Source organism: Trachurus japonicus, chromosome 10 (genome assembly GCF_045865225.1).
Source record: "Trachurus japonicus isolate A0001 chromosome 10, Traja_1.0".
NCBI lineage: Eukaryota > Metazoa > Chordata > Actinopteri > Carangiformes > Carangidae > Trachurus > Trachurus japonicus.
In genome coordinates this window covers 22,581,128-22,605,220 of record NC_140916.1, presented here as the reverse complement: position 1 = coordinate 22,605,220, position 24,093 = coordinate 22,581,128, and the positions used below count along the sequence as shown (strand labels likewise).

The window sequence follows — 24,093 nt, the reverse complement described above, 5'->3', positions numbered from 1 at the left end:
AATGTGAGGATAAACCTCACTCTTTTCTCAAATTTTGAAAGCAAATTAGCTATTTTTCCAGAGCTTACAGCTCCCCTGAAGGGAAATCCTAACCTTTAGCTCCAGCTCCAGCCCTATAGCCTGTGCTGGATAAAGCAGCCAGAGCCTGTGATGGTGCTGGATAAGGGGATGGTTCAGCTGTGGTGATTGATATCACCTCACTAATCCCTCTACATCTCTTCTAAATCCACCTGGCTGCAGCTCTGAATGAGCCTGTAATGTGATGAATTAAGATTTAAATGCTCAGCACCACATTTGCATTTCCGATTGTCATATTTTTAAAGTGTAGATTATTTATTATTTAACTGAAATAAATTATTTAACTCGGGTTTCTGCTGATATTTTGTAGGTTATTACTTACATTCATAGATAGATATGTATTCAGATTCTGCGGATGCTAAATACATTGTGTTTTCTTTTCAAGGTGAGAATGCATTCTCCGGTGAACCAGGCTTTCACTGAAATGTCAGAGTCTGCATGTCATATAGTCCCTGTGAATATTACAGTACTAATAATTTTTTAAACACCTCTTATTAATGGCTGCTGGGGCCATGTGGTGCGGCATGTGTTTGTTTGGTCTTTGTTTACACTGAAGATGAAGGTCACCCCCTCATTAGTGCAGCAGCATCTTTTTTGATGTTGTGATATACATAGTAATCAAGTGTGGCTCCCATCGCTGTTTACTGTTGACCTTTAGTTAAAAGCACATCACTGTTGGGTCGGTTTGAAACTTAATTATGCTCCCATAAAACTCCAGGGATCATGTACAGTGGACAGACCTCATTTAATCTGTTGTCATTAGGCTACAATAACCCGGTGCTCCATCTGTAAATAGGGCCCGCACCGTAATGCTCATGAATCTATTATGCCCTCTTTTTCTTTTCTTTTTTTTTGTCATTGTATTAAAAAATAGATGCTGTGTGTTTTGCTGTGTCAAGCGTACCCGTGTACATCTCAGCTTTCAGCTATGTATTCAGAAATCCTTCTTGTCACACAACAATACACTTTGGCACCTCGAACTTCTCTGCAACTACCAGGCATTTGCATGTCAATAGCATCATTCTACCACTGTGCTTTTGGCATTTGTGAATACACTGCAGAAGAAGCCAAGTAGCAGGGGTCTTTGAAAAGAAACATCAGGATAAAGTGCAACGCCACTTTTATTTACATGTTCTTTTCTCAAAATCAATCTCATCTTAGCTGATCATCAATCACAATGAAGGGCTCTTAAATGTAGTTTTTAAATACATGCAGCGTTCAAGTGATTATGCCTCCAGGGAGAAGCTACAAAACTGCTGCATACGCTGCCTGCAACACAGGGCTGTTACGGAGAAGTAATGCTGTGATACATTTAGAACAGAACAAATCCATTCAATTGTCTTCTTACACAATACCTAGAGTCCAACACCATATTTCACCTGACTGGAATATCTCTGTTTGCACATTAGTGTAACTGCTGCTAATGCGTTATTAGCTCATTAATTTTACAGCCAGCATCTGGGTCATGTCTCTGGTATGTTTCTGGAGCCCTCTCACACCCAACGATACAGCTGATCTTTCAGTTTCAAATGAGAACTGCAGCCCACTTACCTTAGATTTGTTATCTGGCTTATTTGGCCATGGAAAGATTCACTTCATTAGCTATGCTTACTGCACTGTATGTGTCGGAAGTGCCCACATGTACAGTGCATCCGCATGCAGGAAGCTATTACATTTCACAGTACAGCCCCTAAAACAGCTCCCATTTTATTGTAAAAAATTAAATTAATTCCACAATCTTCGGGACAAGTTGATCTGAATTTTTAATCTTTGTCTGCAGAAAACATAATTCAAAATGCAGTGGATGAAAGTGGTGAATTACGTGCACTCATTGCAGGGCTCCGCTGCTTTTTGAAATGATGCATAGCTAAGTGTTGTCCTCGGGATGATCGGCTCTTCAAAGATCTGGCTTTGTGTGGTTTCTGAGGATACTGTCTTTTAGTTTCTGTAATGGGGGTTGGTGTGTGGCAAGCACATTACAGCTGCAAGAATTAATTTTCTCTGTTCTTACCAGGAAATGTCCACCGAATTGTAGACATTACTGCATCGTAAATTACCCACATAATCCTACTTTTAGATGTATATTGTATGCTATTCATTACAAACACAAGCTAAATCATTTTATCATGTGAACGCATTCCTCGGGCCCAGAGGAGCTGTTATGCTCCTTTTAAATAATTGCTTACCAGTGTGGGTTACTCGTAGTTTTATATCTGCATTTGATGCTGGCTCTGCAAACGGCTATTCAGGATCAAGGACAACTCCACGGTCTCTTTAACCCACAGTAAAAGAGTCAATACTATAGCCATAGGAGCTGATCCACCTTAGATTTTATAATGCAGTGCCAATGAACTTGGAACCCTGATTGTGAGAGATCAAATCCCTGTTGTAATTACCAGCCAGACCTCAATTAACTCACAGCAAACCCTCAGTCCAACTCTATATGTTTGTGAAGTGTTAATAGCTGCGTTAGGAAAAATGTGTCCCTGATGCCCATCCCTGTCAATTCTCTGGTCCACTAGGATTTGTTGTTCAATGCGCTGCGTATTGTTAGGTCCGCTACTTAAAGTTACATATTTTAAGCATTCAATGCAGTTTAAATTGTAATTTATCCCAAACGATACCCTCATTACTCTCAAACTATAATCAATCAGTGTAACTGTAAGCGAGTTCCTGCTCAGGCAGTAACAGTGAGAACTGGCGAGGAGCTCCATGACAAGCAGCATTTAGACTGGAGTGCAGCAGGGGTAATACACAGCAGTTCACATTTGAAGTGATTGTCATAAACTTTGATTTGCTTTATAAATGCAGTGCATTGCCATCGCTGTTCAGGTTCCCTGCACTTGCCTGAATTTTATTAGGGATGCATCCCAGAAGGCTAAAAATCCATCCTCCTTCCACTGTAAGCCAGAAATTGATGTTAGTGCTGCCATGTTATACGTGCTGTCCTCACAGTGCAGACGATGAGAGGAGCTGCTTGAAATATTTACTGAATTCTCCTTGGTCGACTTGAGTGTATCCTCTCAAGGAATTCAATGTTTCACATGTGTTCACCACGTCCAATCAAACGTGTCGGCACCTCACAGATGTAGGATGATGAGATCAGCAGGGAACTGCAGCAGTCAGAAAGGTATAGTTATGTCAGAAGTTCATACATGAAAGATCTGATTCACCTGATGCTTGACAGTGTGATGATATATCTAATAAAAAATCGTTAAAAGTTGTTATTATCCATTTTGCTAAACATAATACACATATATTTAGCTTTAGGGGGTTAGAGCATAAAGCAAACCGATGCTTTTAGATACATGGTCATAGCAATGTTACCATGACAATGTTCATCAGATGTAACACCAACTGTGTTCACCGACATGTATCATTTGCAGTTTTGGAGTCATGACAATTCACTTACTTGGCACCACTGACACCTTTACTAAATTTAATACCAATCCATAAAATAGTTGCGAAAACTATAAAGTCAAATTATCAGTCTGAATTATGAGGTTAACTTGTTTAATAGAATTGAAAATGTAAAATTAAAACTTTTTATCCATGCATGAAAAAGTGCATTTAAGTGGTTTAATAAGAAATAGATATATCTCTTTCAATATTTAAACAAATTGCTTACAGTACTTGTGTAATAGTTATGCTGTGTGCAGTGTAGAAGCTTGAGACCTTGTCAAAACACAAAGATCACTATGTGCACAGTATTCGGGTACTCTGGAGAGCTGGCAGGTTTTAATGCCACTCCAGAGGAGGACAGACTTTGTTTGTTGTGTGAGCAAGGTAAAATTGAGAATGAGGTTCTTTTTTTTCTTTTCCTTAAGGGGTGTACTTTCCAGTAAAACGTCCTCTATTTATGTTAATTAGTTTTGCCTGAGTGATTATGAAAAACTTGAGTTATGTTTTTATTTGCCAAGCTTTGGGAAGAAGGTACAAGGTTTTGTAATAATTTGAAATGTAAATAAAAGTCTGCGATGAGGTTTGACCACTTGACATGCATAGCAAGAAAATCTGTCAGTGCAGAGACCAAAGTGGACAGACAAACACTATGTTTGGCGTCCATCCATCCTTCTCCAAATTCCAGACTATGTGTAATGCTGTTGTATACCGTAGCTGAGAACTCTAAGTAATGCAACAGCATAAACATCCAGTGGGGAATGGTGTAATGAATGATGTAAAATGTGTAATATGCGCAGAACCAGTAGATATTCATTTGCCTTGTTTATGGTCAATGATTTGCTTCTCTCTCATGACAGACGCCCTCATCATCTTGTGCGCTTTGCTTTACGGCACTTTGTAGCTGTGTTGGCAGGGTGATAGAAATTAGACACAAAACACTTTGTCGAGAGAACAGATCCCACCCTGCAAACATCGTCAGTGGGAGGTTGGATAATGAGTATGCCATGTGTAAAACCCAAATGTGTTTACATACTGTACAGCACAGATTAGAGACGGACCCAACACTTGTCCCTGTGGTTTCTCAGAGATTCCCTGTGGGCTTCTTGAGTGATTAGCTACTTTGAGTTTTTTTCAGCAGGAATGTCTACTGGGACTCTGCAGCGGATCAATAGGAGTTTGGATGATGAACTGTTGGGGAAATTTCTTTATTTATCTTTTTTTCTTTTTTTTTTAAATGTAAGCTCCCTGGTACTTTTCCATCTAATTGAGTCAGTTAGCTTTGATTAATATCCCAGTGCCCAGATGTATTGTTGCACGTAGCATATTACTTCCTAAACTGTATCTGACACTCAGAGGCGTGCGCACCCAGTCAAGAGAAGGAGAGGCAATATAGATGTAGTAATGGGCCCAGTGCCTCGGCTCGCGGCTTTAGGTCTTCTAGATCAAATCTGTCCCTATCATTTTAGTCATGAAGAGCAAACAGTTGTTTCAGGCACTGTCAGCACTTAGCAGAATGGCTATTTATTTGCCCTGCAGTTGCAGAATTCACCTCAACATGTGCTCACCTGGAATCTGTCTTTATTCGGCCTGCCAAGCTCACCTCTCCATGTTTCCTCGGCCGTTTGGCTGGCAATGATACTCGTGGCAGCCTTTATCCGAGCAGCCAGGAGAAGAGGAGGAGACGCAGCCTAGCAGGCAGCAGCAGCACCAGCGTCAGTCCTCACCGTCTCTCTCTTTCCTTCTTTAAAAAAATATGTCAGCTGCATCACAGTGGTGATTAGCAGTCCGAATGTGCTGCGTCTTTGTCCTTGATTTAATGCTAAATCTCCTAAGTAATAATGACTGCACATGCTCTGAGTCTTGACGGAAAAAATGGGCGAAGAAAAAGAAGAGGAGGCCCTCATCTCTCAGTCTGACACCAGCACTGGTTCCCAGCGGGAGCCTTATGAAGCCGCAGTTTGGTTTTGGCACTTGGCGAATGTTGTTTCTGAAACATGCCAATCTCGTTGATTTAATATGGCGGACTGCTGTTTGTCAAGCCCAGGAGCTTATATAAGGAGCGTGTCTGCGGGTGGGAGACGTGCGGTTCGTGTTTACATTCATTATTGATCTTGCTGTGCGCTGAATGTTTGCCCATTTGAAATAAACACGTGTAAAGCAGACAATTTACAGATATACTGTTGCATACTGCAGTACTGACACGGAGGCCGGAGAGCAGGCCTGCCGCGAGCCCAGCTTGTTTTCAAAATAGAGCCTTTGCATGGAAGTAGACCGGTGTCTCTCCGGTGCACAAATGGAATGACGAGGACACTAAATTAAGTTTTTGCCTTTGCCGCTCACATTTTAATGAGTTCAGCCGAGGTAACCGCCCGAGTACATAGGTTTCTGTCTTCTGGTTCCTGTCTTGTTGCCTGTCGCTTATCATTTCTATAATGGCACATTCAGCCTTGGTTATAATGTAACAGCACTAGAGGCATTTGTAATCAGTGATTACACTCTCTCAGGTCAGGACGGCTCACTTCATTTGAAGTTAGATGTTCTAGAGGACTAATGCAGCTTTGTGAATGCCTTTGTTGTAGACTAGCTACTATAATAACAGAGTGGAGAGAGTCAGAAGCTCCATCTACTCAGACTCTTATTGGTTCCTTTTTTATCAGAGTCCATTCAGCCTCTCTCTAAGGGATGTCGGGGCGTAGGAGTACATTGGCTCTGTGCTCAGACTTTTATTGCGATGCGGAGATCTCGCTGCTGTAGGAGAACAAAGGGTCTTCTACAGTAAGTGTACATGGCTGTGGGCTCGGACCAAAATAGAGAGGAAGAAAGTCTATGTATCTTCTTCCAAATATGTGATCTGTATGAGGTGGACTCACGTGTTGTACCAGTGGAGCGCTTTTAAATTATGATGAATAGGGACTGGACCTTCAGAATTGAAAGAGTCCAATTAATCAGTAGCCGAAGAGTTGGGGAGGAGAGTGTTTAACAGCATGTACATGGTGGAGTACAGCCCACCTTCTCCATCTCTCTCTCGCTCTCTCTCTGTCTCCCTCTCTCTCTCTCTCTCATCCCCCTCTCCTCCCCTCCCTGCCGCCATCACCCCAGTTGTATTTATTACGGGCTGCAAGGCCACGGTGATGAGACGATCAATATTTCTGGGATGATGAGGGAGAACTCATGCAATCTCTCTCTCTCTCTCTCTGTTGCTCCCTTGGCAGCGCTTCAGCAGGTAGAGAGATCAAAGCAGAGAGGACCTCTGAGATGGTGTTGGAGGGGAGACTGATGAAGTCCTCTGTGCTGAGTGTCCTCTAAACACACACACTCCATCACACTGTCCTATGTCCTTGCTATGTCCTGATTAAAAAGTTTGACCTGATGTATTTTATCTCCACTAGAATTAGTGTTATCACATTTTATTTTCTGCTGCCATGGGCTCAGATCTAAACAAAAATAGCATCGGCTTATGGAAAATCACGTATCTGTGTATCAGCATCTACGGGGAATTGTATGGTGTCCTTTTGAAAGCCGTCTTCCGACAGACGTCTTTCTCTGCTCAGGGAATCAATATGGACATCTTTACTAACATAACTCATTATGGACAGTGTTGAGAGGTTACTTTTGAAATATATTTCAGACTGCACACAGCCTTAAATATAACTCATTACATAACTGAACAAGCATAACAAATTTAACATATTTTGGATAAGTTGTCCCGTATTAAGGTCTTCACACTGTGTATGAATGTGGCATTTACACAATAGTGCCTGTTTTTCCTTGACCTTTTATTTCCCTCTGCCTTATGTTGATGAAAGTGAATTCATGCTTCCATAGAACATTTTGTTTTCACTTTGTTGCCTAATCCTCTTAAAAATAACATTAGCACCTGAAAAGGCAGGTTTTTACCCTCTCTGTTTTCTCACAGTATGAACTGGGTGAAAAAAGATTTACATAACAACATAAATCTGTAAGTCTGTGCAGAGCAAAGAAAGTTAGTTTGCAAACCCAAAAGGTTAAAAATTACCAGGTATTTATTAAGCTATACACTGCATTTTATTTGATTATAATAATGGGCAAAAAATATACTACACGTATACAGTAATGGATTTTATAGCTGTCTCAATAGTTTGCTTGTTCACAAGGCATTGTTTAAAAAGTAGTTACTATACTAAGTCATCAATGCCAACGGACTGATCTGCAGTCGCCAGTTTGCTAAGTGAGTAGCTGTAGAAAATCTGACAAGCAAGCGTTAAAGGGATAGTTCAACATTTTGGCAAATTGGCCCATTGCCATAATCGCTATAGTCATAGCAGTAGGTTCGTTACCTCTAATTGTCGATGTAAAGGTGCGTTCACACCGGACCTTTTATTTTTGTCGCTGTCGCTCGTATCACTCCGAAAAAAACGCTCCGTCGCTTAGCTGCATTCGCTCGTCAATTTGGAACAGAGCCACAGACTCACATTTTCGCTGAGCGATGAGCGACTGACGGCCGGAGAGTTGGGATTTGGGAAAAACGCTCTGTCGCTGTTGCTCCGAACCCCAGCGTTTTTTAGCCTGGGCGATTAAACGCTCAATCGCTCGTTTGCATTCACTTAACATATAAACTCGTCGCTCGTTCGAAAAACCAAAGGGCCGGTGTGAATGCAGCTTAAGCTATTTTTAGAACGGCAGAGCGGAGCGGCAGAGCTGCTCAGGGCTATGCTATGGAGGCTAAGGGAATTTCTTGGTTTCCCTCATCAAACTCATCAAATACACAACCCAACAACTTAAAAACGCTGTTGTGGACAAGTTGTGAGCTGCACATTCACCACGCTATAGATATTATATATTATAATATATTATTATATAATATTATAATATATTATAGAGATAATAATGAAACGTTACGAGACGGAGCTGTTTTAGAGGTAAATTCATGCAAAACCGCTGATCCACGTTGCGTTCAGGGACGCGTTTTGGAGTTTGGGGATTCTGTATTTGATGAGTTTGATGAGGGAAACCAAGAAATTCCTTTAGCCTCCGTAGTGTAGCTCTGAGCAGCCTGCTGCTCCGCCGTTCTAAAAATAGCTTACACCGACAATTAAAGGTAACGAACCTACTGCTATGACTATAGCGATTATGGCAATGGGCCAATTTGCTAAAATGTTGAACTATCCCTTTAAGCTGAGTTCACTACTTTTAAATTTCAGAGTGAATAATTCAGACTTGTATGTAATCTGTTGGTTTGTAACCTTTGCTGCCAAACACTAATAATGGTTTAAATGTCATCAATTGAAATGAAAGCTGAAACAGTTTTTGCAGAGGGGGTTGATAATCAGGTGCCTTTCATGAGGTGTTAGTTCTGCAACAGATCTTACCCTTTTAAAGGTTATAATATAGAGGTTTGTTTTTGCCGTTATAATAATATGTAGTTGGTGATTTACCATGGGAATGATGTAAATTTGACACAACAACACTCTAATAGCTGAGTGATTATAAAGCAGATGCAACTTTACTCTCTCAGCATCCCCTGGCTGTCTTCACTGCCACTATCAAATAAAAAAAAAGCAAAAAAAAAAAACAAAACAAAAAGGAAAGAAAAAGAAACACCTGACAGTATAATACAATCCAGTTGCACTGCCCCTCAAACTACAGCCTCTTCAACGACCATAAAGTTGAATCAATACCTACGAGTGTCAGGAAAACTGATCATTATAACCTTCATGGATAGTAGTGCAGTGCTGTTGTATTACACTGAAGTAGTTTGAGTGTATCGTATTACTGGTTGTGTGTTGTAATATTTGTAGGTGTTTTATTGTTGCTCTCCATGGAGTCTTGTAAAGATCCATTTAGCTTTAAGCATTTCACAGTACCTGAGACTTTCAGTGCTGTGGTACGTGGCACTGGTAGATGCCTTGTACTTGTGTTGTATGAGAAGAAATTAGATACTATTTTAATTTTTTATTGTAACACCAATATAACATTCATGTGTCATAGACTTTTGTGTCCGTGAAGGACCTACGAGTGAGCAAGGACTTTGTGACTGTGACTTCTCTAGCATTTCCAAGCCTTTGCAAGCCCTTGTCCCACCCCCAGCAGCAATGCATGCCTTTTAGTCCCCAGATTGGATATGGATGGCTTTTCATGTATTATCACTTAGCAGGTGCTCCGTATGCCAGAGTCCCTAAGCAGAATCGTCCACCGCACACGCTCCCATTTGCCACATTTAGAGGCAAAGGTGGGCCCGTCTGCAGTATTTACAAAATGTGTGTATGTGCTCTCCGCTGATCCGCGGCTGTAGCAGATGGGAATAGCTGCCTAGCGATAAGACCTCCAGGAACATCAGGATTGCTTTCTCTCCGTGGTTAGTGGCCCTCCAACGGCTGCCGATACATTATAAATCATTTACACAGTCATTTTGGATCGCAATATCCTCCTCTAAATGCTGGCTTTTCTTCCCCATTGTTATTAGACCCATACTCTGCAGTGGGTGTGCGAGGCTGAGGGGGACCCTAAGCCACAGAAATTGAAAATTGATCAGGCAGTGTGGGAAGGTGTTGTCGCTGGCGCCACTGGTTCACCCTGGGACTGGTGATTAGCATTTACAGCGCTGTCACCGGAGGCCCCCGTGCTGCCTGTAGCGACATCCCCCTCTGCCCCGTCTTCTGTTCCTCCCAAAGAAATGACCTCTTGTAAGAGCAAAGGAGGAATTTGAAATGTAATATATGCTTTCTTCATCCCTCCACCAAAGGGAGATGTAGGGAAACCGCTGCATTATATTAAGCAGGACATTAAACTTTTATCATGTTATTATGTTCCTGTGTTTGACTCCCGCAGTGCTACGCCTCTCAATATTGCTATTCTTTAACTATTAATGTAAACAGCAGCCTTTGAAGCACAGAGTAATTACTGTACCTAGCGCCAGTCAGAGTCTTTCATATTTCTATTGTCTATTAGTATTATTAGGCAAATCTTGACAAGTTGTCCGACAGTTAATTTCAATATCCAAGTCAAAGGCAGCTTCTTGATTATGTGGATTAATGATGGCACTAAGAGTTGTGTCATGTTTATGTGAGCTGTTTTATGTCATGTCAGAAAAGGACTCCACAAGTCAATAAAAATGACTGAATAAAAATGGGAGTAAACTGGTGTGCTGTCAGGGAACTGTCATTAATTTTCCTGTCCCTTCCTGTTGCAGCACGGGCTAGATGATCTGACGAGCGGGAAAGAGGACGGTGAATAAGGACCTCGCTGCGCAACTGTGACCGTTTCTCCTCGTCTGTAAGCCGGCGGGCTCCAGTACCACAGCTGATGACTGTCCCTCAGGTGGCCGGACTGCAGGGCTGAGCGGGAAGCCTTGTGTGATTGTCGAGGGGGGCGCCCCGGCTTGTATGTTGGTCACTTGCAGTTGCGCTCGCTCACAAGGACCATGTGGTTTTCTCCAAGGAGAAGTCGTCTCCCCTCGCAGAACTGGAACAGTGCCCACAGTTGCACCAATTTCAGCGTGTCCTTGTGGGTGTTCGGTTTTTGCTGGTGCTTTGCGGCCGTGAGAGGTCAGAACTACCAACCGACTGTAAACACGCAGTACGGGAAACTCCGAGGGGTGAGGGTGCCGCTGCCTAGTGAGATTCTGGGACCGGTGGACCAGTACCTGGGGGTTCCATACGCCGCCTCCCCGGTGGGAGAAAAACGCTTCATGCCGCCCGAACCTCCTTCTTCCTGGTCGGGGATCAAGAACGCCACCCACTTTGCTCCCGTCTGCCCCCAAAATATTCACAATGCTGTGCCAGAGATCATGATGCCAATATGGTTCACCTTCAACCTGGATATAGTTACCACGTATATACAGGATCAACACGAGGATTGTCTCTATCTAAACATCTATGTTCCGACAGAGGATGGTGAGTGTGTCGAGTATCCAGGGTGAACCCAAACCTCTCTCCTCTTCCTCTCTTCTCCTCTCCTCTGTCTCTACCTCCTCCTCCTCCTCCTTCTCTCTGTCTTTTCTCTGAAATTTTGTGTCACCTCTGTATTTTTGCGCGAAGCATGACCTGTTGTCTGGCGCATGCTGTGTCCGTGTCCATCATCTCAACCTGCCATCTTGACTTGATCTTTCAATTAGTCTTTTCATCAACTCTCCCCTTCCATGCCACTGTTAGAGGTTCCTCTTTTGATGACTAAATGACTTATCAATATGACTGAAGAAAAAAAATAAGAAAATCTATTCGTACAAGAAAACAGATTGGAAATAATCTACTTGGTGCACCTTCCTTCCCTCACTGTCTTGACTGTTCTGGGGATATTAGCCATTAGTGATTAGTAGCCTGCTTCATAAGTGAATGATCTACTGTAGGGTTGGTGAAATATTCTGTCTGGTACACGAGAGGCCTGTGGCATCAGCCTGACCTATGTAAGACCCTTTACTCTCCTGGCTTTATCCAGTTTGTCCTTGCACAAAGCTGAATATGAGAGCAGGTTTTGTGCAAAAGGCAAACATAGATTTGACTCCACCATGACTAAAAGGACTAAAGAGTTTTATTTTTAGTTCGCTAGATGTTGACATCTCTTAAATAGCCCCCCATTATTTCACCACTTGAAGGAGACCCACACAGGAAAATGGGCTTGAAATGCTAAGTGCTTTGAGAATGAAATGGGCAATGTCAAAAAAAAATTTTTTTTTAATCCACTCATCAGATACAAATGTGAACTTCAAAACTTCTCTGCCTTTTGTGTGGCTGTAATGGGTCTTAAATAGAAGTGCATGTGAATATGGGCTTCCTGTGTCCCAGAATGCAGCAAATTCATTCCACCATTTTGGAATATTTCTGCAGCAACACCCCAGTTACTTTCTCAACAGGTCCTCTGTTGTTCTTGTTGTTGATGACTTCTGGGGGGGGTGGGGAGGAGGCGGGGAAGAGGGTGAAGAGGGGGTCTGACTCTCTGAGTTGTTGCATGTCACATGCGATTTTTTCCAGAGCTCGCTGTTATTTTGTAGTTTTTCCATTCATTTTACAGTCAAAAGAATATCCAAGGAATGTGCCAGGAAACCCAACAAGAAAATGTGTAGAAAAGGAGGTATGTAAAAAAAAAAAAAAAGGAAAAAAAGAAAAAGAAATGAAAAAAGCCAACATGGAAACGCAAGGGAGGATTTGAAAGAGTGAAAGAGAGAGGAGAGCGATGGGTGCATCCTCCCAAAGCCGCCAATATCACCACCTATCAACTCCCAAATCAAAGCGCTAATTGGGATGAACGTGGGACTTGTGACTCAGATCAACCTTGACACGAGTGTGAGAGATGAGTGAGTGGTTGTGTTGTGCTGTGTTGCGCGTGTGTGTGTGTGCTGTTGTGTGTATTTATTTACCCAGAGAGTGAGTGTCAAGGGGTGAAAATTCGGGTCCCTAAATAAATGATGCAGCTTTGTCAAACAATGCAATCACAATGTCTAAGAATAACATGTATTTTAATTATTTATGTGTTGTCCTTTATCGTATGATTTGTTCATCATTAATATTTAAATTTGAATACAACTGTTGATTAAATCAGAGGCACGAGCGCTGCTTTGGAGTAGAGGAACATAAAAATTTGACTTGGTGTGCAGAGAACTTTAGTCATGTTTCAGCACTGCTCTGACAGCACTTAAGACACCAGCTTATTGGAAGTATTTGTCAAACACGACACCTGAAAGTGTTGGAGCCTCAGCCGTTGATTGAATTTACACAAAAAAATGTGGAGGGCCACCTTTCTCTTAAATTTCTTATTTACAATTGTTTAAATAGCGGGTTGGTGGGGTATTTTATTAGCATGACAGTTCATCTATCCATGTGGCAAATGTTCAGACACACTATGATGGAGAAAGACGGTCCAATTTCATTAGCAACAGCTAAAAATCTCACTGCAGGTAACAACAGAGGGCTAATTTCCTCAGCCTGCCAGAAGGCACTGGAGGACGGTCTGTGGTAGCCTTAAGACTGTGATCCTGAGCGTATCTCAACAGTAAAGATTCAGTTTCAGCTGGGAGACCTCTGCTGTTGATTTCCACGGAGGCAGGAGGCAGCTATTGGCCTCACTCTCTGCACTCGTACATTCTGCTTTGGCAAACCAATTTTGTCGGAGACAGACTGGCCCTCCAGGCGCTTCTGCTTCTGAATTAGTCCCAGTTGTGGAATATACACAGAGATATCTCTTTAATATTCCCCTTCCACTTGGAATTTTTCAATTATCTTCTCCATGTTTGGTAATGAGAAAATGGTTTATCATAAGTTTCATATGTTGGTTTTGTGACACATTATTTGTGCGGAGAGGTGATTGTCGCATAGTTGCTCTGCTGATATAAACATGAAGGTTGTAATTTTCAGTCTCTCTTGAAACTGGTTTTATTTCAATTGCACCTTTTTTTTCTTTTAAACTGCCTTTACTAATCTTGGCTTATGTTGAATTAGCTGTGCAAATGAAGCATAATTTATCCTTCTTAGGCAATGTAGAAATCAACCTCTGAAGTATACTTTGGTTTTGGTTAAATGTTTCTAACAAGGAAGTTAAAGTCGTGTTTGACAAATTCAGAGTGAATTGGGAAACAGTTAACAGTTCATCAGTTCCCTCATTAAAGATTTTAATTGGTGTCATTTCCATAGTTCGATCTGTTCCATTGAGTTGTAAACACTAATGGGGTTGTATGTTTTCTGCTTAGAAATTTGCAAAAAATTTTCATTAGAGACATGTATAATGCAGCAGAGTCATACACACTGGGCATATTCAGCACTAATAATACCTCCACTACCAATTTTACAGCCCAACCTCGATGATGTGGTCCCTCTGGAGGAAAGAGTGATTAATTAATAAAAAAAAGAAGAAAGAAAAGTATGGTATTCTTGATGAAATGGTTGCATGATAGTTGCTTAGCAACAGTGTGCAGTTGTGACAGGAACAGGGTAAATGGCCCTTTTACCTTGCATCAAGCACCTTTGTTGCATTGATGATGCGAATTGAGAGAGAAAACACGTCACTCATGAACCCTGTAAAGTACATCACGTGATCTCTAAGCTCGAATATAATAAATAGAATACAAGAAACAGAAAAAGGAAAAAAGACAATTAAAGCATCACATCAATTATCAGAATACAGGCCAAAATACATCAAAAGGTTCAAATGGAATCAAAAAAAACTTGGACATAATGTTCAAATATCTTAATTAGACCAAGATCTAGATAAAAAAATATTAGCAATCCCTTCACATCAAGACCAGAAGCCTCCCATCTCTATCCAACTAGAGAATAAAAACAACACATGCAGTCCCTGTGTTGTTGTTGTAGTCGACTGATAGTAGTAAATAGAAGTAAATATGGTCTATGTATTGTCTGTGAACAACGTGGGGTCCACACATGTCCAAAGAGCCCATGTAGAACCCCCAGACAAGTTTATTAGACCACATACATATCATCATCACGGTTACAGGAAGCATGATAAGACTAACTCTTCATTTAACCCCTTAGGATGTGCAGTCTGTAGGAATTGGACCCAGTAAGCCTCTCTCTGTCCCATCCCCTAAGGAGTGGCTCTACTACCTCTATCCCCATGAATCTTAAACTATAGACACCATGACCGGCTGCGTTGAAGTGCCTGGCAATAGGTGATCTTTCGTCTCGGTTCCTGATATTACTTTCTGTGATTCTAACTTTTAGTTCTCTTCTGGTTTTTCCCACATCGCAGAAACCACATGGACATTTGATCAAATAGACCACATACAGTATGCGGTTCTACATGTGAACCTGCCCCTCACCTTCAGTTTCTTTCCTGTATGAGGATGTGTAAACTGGTCACCCCTGATCATGGAGTTATACGTATATGGAGAAATATAGGGACAGTTTTTAAGTTACAAGAGTGGTAATAGGAAAATATTTATAGTAGAGGGATTTAAAGGATTAGTTCTTATTTCATGACTGAGGACGTCTCTCCTATAGATCATGTGCTATTAGCATCCTACTGGGTATTGTGCAGGGAAGCCATGTGATGCACTGATATCAAAGATGTGTCTCATTTTCCTCCATTAAACAGGAGGAAAGCCTCACAGACCTCAAATCACACAGCAGCGTCCTGACAAAAGATCAAAGACAGACTCATTCAAAAAAGATTCAAGACAAAATTATAGCAGAGATTCCTCTTTTTTTCTGGTTGCTGGCTGGTTGTTATTTAGAGCTGGTGTTGTTGTGCAGTTCATTCTGAAACTGCCAAATCACACAAGCTTTGGTCTTTATTCAAAAACAAAGAAACTAAATGTAAAATGTTTACTAGACTAGCGCAGCACTGCGTGTCCGATGTGTCCGACCGGAGGTAGTTGCCGAGGTCACGCGGAGGTGATCCAATGTGCGAGATCAGCACCGTAGCCCACAGCTCTACCTGGAAAAGACCCTACAGTGTACTGTAGTGTGCACACATAGCACAGAGCAGTGACAGAATTAGAGATATCGGAGCCTTGGTCCTATCACTCAGTCATTTTCACTGCAGAGTCGGAGTGAATGGAGTGAAAAGAGAGGTAATGATGTGCAGGGACACACAGCTAAGCACTGTTCAGCGGGCTCAGAGTGCTAGATTGACTTGAGATGGGTCAATTTTGTGAGGACAAACCGCAATGAGGTCAATCTTTATCTTTAAAAGCAGTTTACAATATTAAATTGATTGACAAACTTTAAAAGATATCTATAAAATCGCAGGCTTTTGATGGGAGCATTGAGGCAGAGTTGTGGTGATAAGGCGCTGCATGCCGCCTGTTTATATATTATGCACATTATTTTCTGCTGGATTTTACAGCGTGTCTCCTTTGCTGCTTGTAACCTGCTTGTAAAACCTGTCCTTAGAGTCCTTCATACTGGTCTCTCTGAATAACACAGCTTCTAAGAGACACTCTGAGATCAACCTCCCTGACTCTTAAATTCATTCCCCATCATGAGTCTATTTGAGATAAGTGCAGCGAAATCTGTTGTACGTTTTGGCTTGATTTGGACCACTCAGCTATCATTCCTATGCAGCCCTCACAGGCAGCAGACTGCCATGTGTTATGCAGCCTGGTGCCAGCAGTGAACAGCCTGATCAGTTGCCAAACCTGTAGATTAACTACCCCAGCAGAAACACTGGTCATTTTTTCTTCTTACCAGATGACCCCCAGATGCTATAGAGCTGTGAAAATTGTGAAAAAGCCCCAATCCTGGTTAGACTGCGTCTGGGCCGCGGCAGACAGTAACACACCATGGTAATCCCATTGGTTGGCCGACTCAACCCTGCCTCAGGGAAGGAGGGGCTACTCCCTGAGTGCTGCCGAGGAAATCTGTACGCCAAGCAGACAGGGCAAAAAACTTTCCAAGAAGACAAGAGCAAATATTGGCTTCTGCGATTTGAAAACACAGCAGATGCCCCCCCACCCTTTGTTTGGTGGAAAATGACTTCTATGATCTACTGTGATGATCTATTTGGGTCAGCTGATGACCCCAGTGAGTGAAGGCTGTGACCGGCCAGCGGCGGATCCAGTCACACTGAGTTGAGATGCAGGACGCGACCTTAGCAGGAAGTTCCTATTCAGAGGCCTCCTGCTGCTGTGCTGTCCAGCTTCCACAGTCAATCCAAGGCTCAATATCTCTGTTCTGTTCTTTGTTTATCCCAAACTAAAAAGAAACAGAGGACACAGCCTGTGGAGTCCTAAAGCCCATTTAAAGGGGAAAACACAGTTTGTTGCATGCTCTATCTCTTGTTTGTACAGACCTGGCCTCTTAAACCCTTTAAATTTTAAGGTGGAGTTACTTATTCACAGTGCGTGTATTGTTTAAAACACTTTTTCTCCAAAGTGCTTGACAGATTTGATGGCTTAAAACAACATAAGCATTTTTGATCTGTTTTAAACAGCTTTACCACACATTATACAATTGAATGATGCACTACTTAGTGCATTTCGTAGGGGTGAGGAGGTTAAAGGGCCCCCTGTAGATTTTTTTTTTGCAATCAAAGCAGAAGTAAGCGGAATGTTTGTGTTAATATAAGTCTTAAATAGTTATATCTTCCAACAGCAATCACTTACATAGAGTGTTTGGTCTGAAACACGGGTCTGTCAGTCACTCTGCTCTGCTGTAAGCCGAGGAGAAAACTTTCCTTGTATCCTACAACCTTTATCCAATGAGGAGAGAGAACGGCATAAAGGGGCGGTCCTCTCTGTGTGTGCAGCCAAGGGATGCGTGTGAATGTGGTGACGTAGGGACGAGGGCGGGGACTGCTAACTCCATCGGCTGACAAGAAGGGTTACACCCTGCATTTTCGAAACCCCGCCTTTCCGACAATAGACTTAACAGCGGGGGTCGAAGTGGAGGTGTGTCGGAATGGAGAGCTGTCCCCGACAAGAAGTTAGCCGAAACGATCGGATTGCTTACTTCTGCTTTAACTGAGTTCTAGCCAAAAGCTATTTCTTGTGTCCTTGAGGTCAAACTAATGCATTGAGTGCATGTGCCTCCGCTTACAGCAGTTGCAAAGTTGATTTAGGTTGTACATGGTTTAAATCCATGTTGGCTGGATTCTTCGATGCCGTTGTTGGCGCCCTGCCACGTTTCTCAGTGTGTTATTAGCAAGGTTTGTAGAAGACTGTTAATCCAACAACAGGATATGCATCTTCATGCACTTGTGGGTTGCAAACAAAATGGGCACCCACTTGTAAAGCATTGCTCCGGTACACTGCAGGGGGTGAGAAAATCCACAGGAAACCTTGAAATATCACTGTGGATTATTGTCAGTTGAAATTTTACGTGTTAAATATTTCAATCCTTAGGATAGTTCTGCTAGTTTAAGTATTAAAAAGCTGTATACCTGCATTGTTCTGGCTTTCAAAGGCTTTGAATTACTCTGTAATCAGTAATGATGCATATTCAGCTGTGGTGCAGCACTTATTTAAATAACTGTTGTGTCTGACAGATGCTTAAGAAGCTTAAAGCCTGGTGAGTCTTGATTGTTTTTGTAAGATATTTATGCAGTGTAGGCTTTGCGACTTAATATGGAGAATAAATGGTTCATTTAGAGGTAAGAGACCCCAGTGTGAAGCCTGTGGTCTGTGTTAAACATGTCTCTTTCCATTATCGAGCTGTGGACAGGCAAAGAGACAAGTTGTCTCCCTCTTATTTGTTTTTTTATTTTTATTTTTTTTATTTTGGGAACAGCTGAAGCGCAGTGTGAGTTTTGGCTGTCCTTTACTGCAGGATTACAGCCTCCTTAACCTTTTAGCTGCATTCTCCATCATTCTCTCTCATGTGTCCCTCCCAAGCTGTTCCTTAACCTCTACAATGGGAGACAGATCGAGAGAGGTGGAGATAGACAGGGAGAGAGACCTGGAGGAAGGCAGGAAGACAGGAGGAGAGACGGACCCAGGCACTCTGAAAGAGAAAAATGGCCACCTGAGGATTAGAGACTGAATATAACTGCTCTAAATTGTCAAGGCTGCAACATTTCACATTTCACTAAGTCCCTTTCCACATCCTGACCTTTCTGATATTTAACTCCAAGGCCCATCTATTGTCAGTGAACCTTTTTCCAGCAAAGGAAAGGCAGTTAACATTCAGCCCTTCCACAATGTATTGAGTGAATTGTGGATTCAGTCAAGAAGTCTCTAGAGTCTAAGAATACTCTATATCTGTATGCGTGTGTGTGTGTGTGAGAGAGAGAGAGAGAGTCTGGGTGTGTGTACATATGTGTGCATGCTTGGGTTTATTGATGTAAACTCAACAGCCAACTACTAGACAGTCTTTTGTTTAAAATTTCACCCCTGTAGAAATGTTAAATTTCAATACCCTTTATATAACAAGTAAGCCCATCAAATGCAGCTTCTTTGAACCTGATTTGATAAATGTGACAGGTTTCTATTTTGCTTGTCAAGGAACATGAATAATAGCTGTTATTCCAGATTCCGCCTGTTTTTGAAGCAGTGCACATGTTTGGATCCTGGAGGCCGGCTTCAGTCCCTTGTAGTTTTCACTTTAATGTCGCACTCTTTCGCTGCGACATCACTTTAAAAGATTCAAGGTCAAATATAGGCTTGCTTGCTGAGTCACTGCAGATGTCACATGTTTGCAGTTCCTATTATAGACCCAACGTTTGACACACACAGGCTCACAGACACCACAATGCAAAGTGACAGAGCTTCCCTGTCGACACCTGCCATCCAATATATGCCTGTCTGAAGCACTATCACTCAATATCCTCACTGTTTTACCATGTCGACAGCACAGTGAATGCTAGAATAACCACAATCGCTAACAAGCCATACAGAAGGATGCTAAAGCAGGTGGAACCCATTTCTTTTTGGGTGCCGGCTGTTATTCTGCTAAAACATTGTCGGAGGAACCTATGAGGGCTACATGAGACATACAGGTTATTTGTGTCTGACCCGATGCTACTGGGAAACCGTTTCAGGTTTTAGGTGCTCCACCTGCTGAACTCTAAGACCATTTTCAGAGTGATATTATCACTGCATGAAAAACCGGAGTTCCCTCATTTAATTCAGGCTCCCACCAAAACCATCCCCTGGCCATGAATCCAGAACTGTAAAAGCCTTCTTCACACCATTATCAACCACTGTGCAGTGTTGGCATCTGATAAAACTTCATACGCTTTCATCTTTTACTCAAACTGGCCTCGCTGAATATTTTTTCATCTCAGCCCTCTTGCATTGTAATTCCGAATTAAGCTACATGGTGCTACAACAGCGCCAATTTACACACTAATGTCTACGTGATGGATTTCTATTATTTTTGAAATTATTTGAAAAATACATGTTTATGATTCCCCATTTATGCCTTTAACTTGTGTTGTTAATGTGTTCAAGAATATCACTTTAAATTAGCCAATGACTTTGCAAGAGGGTGTAGCAGCCTACCACACCTGCCGATCACCTTTTCAACAGCTAACTTATTAAAATAATTTCCTATTTCTACACAACCTTCCTCAGCTGTCCAATAACCTCTTATCGCCACGGTGACACAAGTTATGCATTTAGGCTTGAAGTTTTCATAGTCATACAATTATGTTTGCATATCTAAAGCTCACACAGTGCATGCAGGCTGCATTATTCATTATAGCCCATAATGCAAACGTGATGAACAGACTGAACAAGGTCATTGTACAGGCGGCGGAAACAACCAAATCAAAAGGCTTCTCCACGTTAGATGTACTAAATGTCATGACACAGCCTGTTTCATTATGTAATATATTGCATCTATCAGTTAACAATGGATGAGGTTTTCAAACACAGTGGCTCATTCATTCAGATAAAAGCTGTTTAACCTTAAGGGCTCTTGTGTCCGTACATAGTGTAACAGTCTTACAGTGTTGATGTCTGACTGCACCTGACTGACTGAACCACAGAGTCTTTGACCTTAAAAGCAACTTGGTTAACAATATTAACATTCAGAGTATCTGGGGCCTGGGTTCATAATGTGACTTTTACTCTGGAATTCAGTCTCTAAAAATTATTTGACAAACAGCCCTAATTATGGACACTTGAATCACCATCTAGGAACCATGAACAACGGCAAATTTAATAAGACTCGGGTGATCTGTTGTCTGGATTTTAAGTTGATAATTTTCTCTAAGTGTGGCAAGACAAGAGATTTCCTAACTGCAGCAGAGATAATCCAGGGAATGGTTTAGCCACGGAGGCAAATAGACCAGATCCTGGTTTATATTTTCAGATTGTAGTTAATAGATGGCTCAAACAACAGCACTGGCATAAAGTGTATGCAATGTGCAGTCAGACATGGCAGCTCTGTTCTTTTCCCTTAAAAGATTAATGCTCTATTTCATTTAAAAAATGAATATGATATAATATTCATTATGATATAGTATGTATAATAATTTATGATGTTAGCAGATGTGGTGTTTGCTTCAGGTAGGACCAGGCTTCTCTGTGGGAAATGCTCTGCATCTCATCTTGCTATCATGGTTCAGTAAACTCCATGACAATCAGCCCGTTAGATTTAGATATTTATTCATATTCATGCTCACCTGGTGATTGCAGTAGAGCTAAAAAAAAAATAAAAAAAAAATGTCTAAGGGCACCAGAAATGTTAGGATTTACTGTATCAGGCAGTGTTCATGAGGAAAATCTGAGCTGACAGCAGTGCTCTATGGAAGGTCAGGGTCTCACCAAAACTGTGAAATTCCCCCCAAAAACATTCACTCATCAGAGGATGAATGACAATGGAACAGCTAGACTGATGGACAGACCAATTTACTAAGCCCACTAACAGCCCAGGGCTCTGCAGCTGGTGGGGAACACAAATGATCATGCACAGATATCAAACTCACAGCAGTTTAGAATAGCACTGTGTGTAAGCGGTAGGTCAAGATAGGGCTTGTACGCTATTTGTACACAGTGTGTCGCTGCCCCGGGGGGATAGATTTTCATATTAACGTGTAGCACAAGGGCAACACCACATTACCTACTGTTTAGGGCAAAGAGGCAAACTGAAGTAACCACACACATCACTGAGTATACATGATACATGCAGTTTGGTGTTTTATTCAGATCTCATCACCTCCAGGGAGGTTGCCGTTTTGCACATACTTTTTAAAAACTTTTTGCTTGTAGTTTAAAAATGGTTCTTTTGACGGTTTTCTGCACCCTGATTTTTGTATTCTTCAGTAAACACATTTTGTGTTGATATGCCTTTTGCCTTTTTACAGTATGGTGTGATGTGAGGTGCAGAACAGAAGGTCACTAAAGAACTGCTAAAAGATGGTAAACCCTTCTTCTCAAAAAGTCGTTTTGAAAATGCACTTTAAAGTATCTGAATCATATGCTGTTCAGTAGCTGCTTTCTTTTCTGCAGCGAGCCTCTCAGCTATTGTTTCCCAAATGTATAGGTTTGAATACAGAGAGTTTTCCTGCAAAATCAAAAAGTTTCTTTATCTGAAAATGCCAGTGGTGTATGACTCTGCTCCAGCTATACTATGATAACAATGGGTTTTTGTTTAATTTACCCTCTTCGAGGTGTTCTGTGATTTTCCTGCTCATTGTAGTATTTGTATATTATTTAAAATGCTTGGTGCTCTCAGTGTTAATATGATTTGTTTTAATGGGAATTCTGTCTTAAATGAACCTTGTTGTTATTCACATTTGGTCTCAAATAATGCTTTTTTTTTAAACTGCCTCTTTTCCCATCTCTGTCTTGCCAAACATGCTATTTTGAATTTCCCTGTGCCTCTCTATGTCTCTCCCTGCTTCAATAACAGGGGCCCATGCAAAAAAACAGGGCGAGGATTTATCGGATAACGACGGTGATGAAGATGAAGGTACTTTCAGTGGTGAACAAAGATGGTGCATGATCTATTTTTTTTCTCCAAAAATGCCACTGTTTTCTGATCATTTATGATTTTGTTTGATTTTTTAAAAATTATTATTACAAATGCAATCATCAAGCACCCCTGTCACGTTAAAGTGTGTAGGACAATGTTGTCTTTGATCAAGTGTGTGAGTGAATGAATGCCAGACATCCTGTTCCCAAGCATCAAAATTGAAGCGATGTGTATAGAGTGCTTGGCTTAGGAGTCAGATGGGATCTCAGAGCTGTCTAGATAACAAAGCCCGAGCTGGGTCATTTTAATATCTCACGCAGTGACTGGAGTGACTGTTATTACAAGGGCAGAAGCAGCGGTGAGAGCCCCTTCTTAAGGTGTGGCCAGCAGCTGTATTGGTGGCGATAATAGCGGAGGGAAAGTGAAGCAGCAGTGTAATATCAGACCGTTCACCAGGTCTGCCAGCAGATTTAGATGAGGAGCAGCAGTTCAGGAGTGCTGCTGGAGAGGATTAGAGGCGAGAGGTGTAGAAAATGGGAAGTTGCTGCTCAGCAATCACATTGTTCACTTTCCATATTTATCTTGGGATATTCCTGGCTCAGGGTGGATCTCTGCCGAGATTAGAATGAGAGACGATTCTTGTGCTGCAACAGAAACGGCTTAAGTCTCTGAATCTAAATCAAACCCCTGATATCACCCTGCCCTTGTCTTCCTTCAACACTGCAGAGCAGGTGATGCAAGCATGATGTTGAGAATCAAGGTAAAGCCCTCAACTTCATTTGTTTGTTGTGGACAATCAATTTTTTTTGCCTATTTTGTGAGCATGATTTAACTGTATGTCTGGAACAAAACACTTTAGGACCTTAAGCACATGTCTTGGGCATATGGACCCTCTGCTTGGCAGAAAAAACTGAGATGTCAGTAAACTGCCATATCCTTTCACTTATTTGTCTTGAGTGTTGGCACAGTGAACGGCAGCGTTGCAGCAGGTCCTGCTTTGGATTTAAAACCCAGCTGAGGCCGGTTGGCCGGGGTTCTTTCCAGATGTTTAAGGGTTTGCAGGGAAGCTCCTTCCTTCTTGCCAGTGGGCTTGTCTCTGAAAAAGGAGCTCCGCGCTGGCCTTGATCACAGAACAGGAAGCGTTGCCATGGCACCACTTTGACAGACACAGGTGTTTCCTCATTCAAGCCCAAGGCGAGCTGTTGCAACTGAAGCCAAATTGCCTTCAGTCTTAAGCCTGACTGTGTGTGTACGTGCGCACACGTATATGTTTGTCTTCCTTGGAGCTAGTCACATGTGTCAGTGTATGTAGCCCTGAGTCTGTTCA

General features: G+C 41.9%; 1 protein-coding gene across 2 annotated transcripts in view; it reads left to right on the top strand.

Moving 5' to 3' along the window:
• Positions 1-24,093, top strand: part of nlgn3a (neuroligin 3a) — a 122,021-nt gene that overhangs the window by 13,189 nt on the left and 84,739 nt on the right. Inside the window, exons 2-4 of one of the 2 annotated variants that reach the window (XM_085790112.1) lie at positions 10,649-11,351; positions 12,466-12,525; positions 22,704-22,763. In XM_085790112.1, the coding sequence (XP_085646238.1) occupies positions 10,880-11,351; positions 12,466-12,525; positions 22,704-22,763 (592 nt within the window). In that variant the 5' untranslated portion in view covers positions 10,649-10,879. The remainder of the gene's footprint in view (positions 1-10,648; positions 11,352-12,465; positions 12,526-22,703; positions 22,764-24,093) is intronic. The other variant, XM_085790113.1, reaches the window with a different exon arrangement.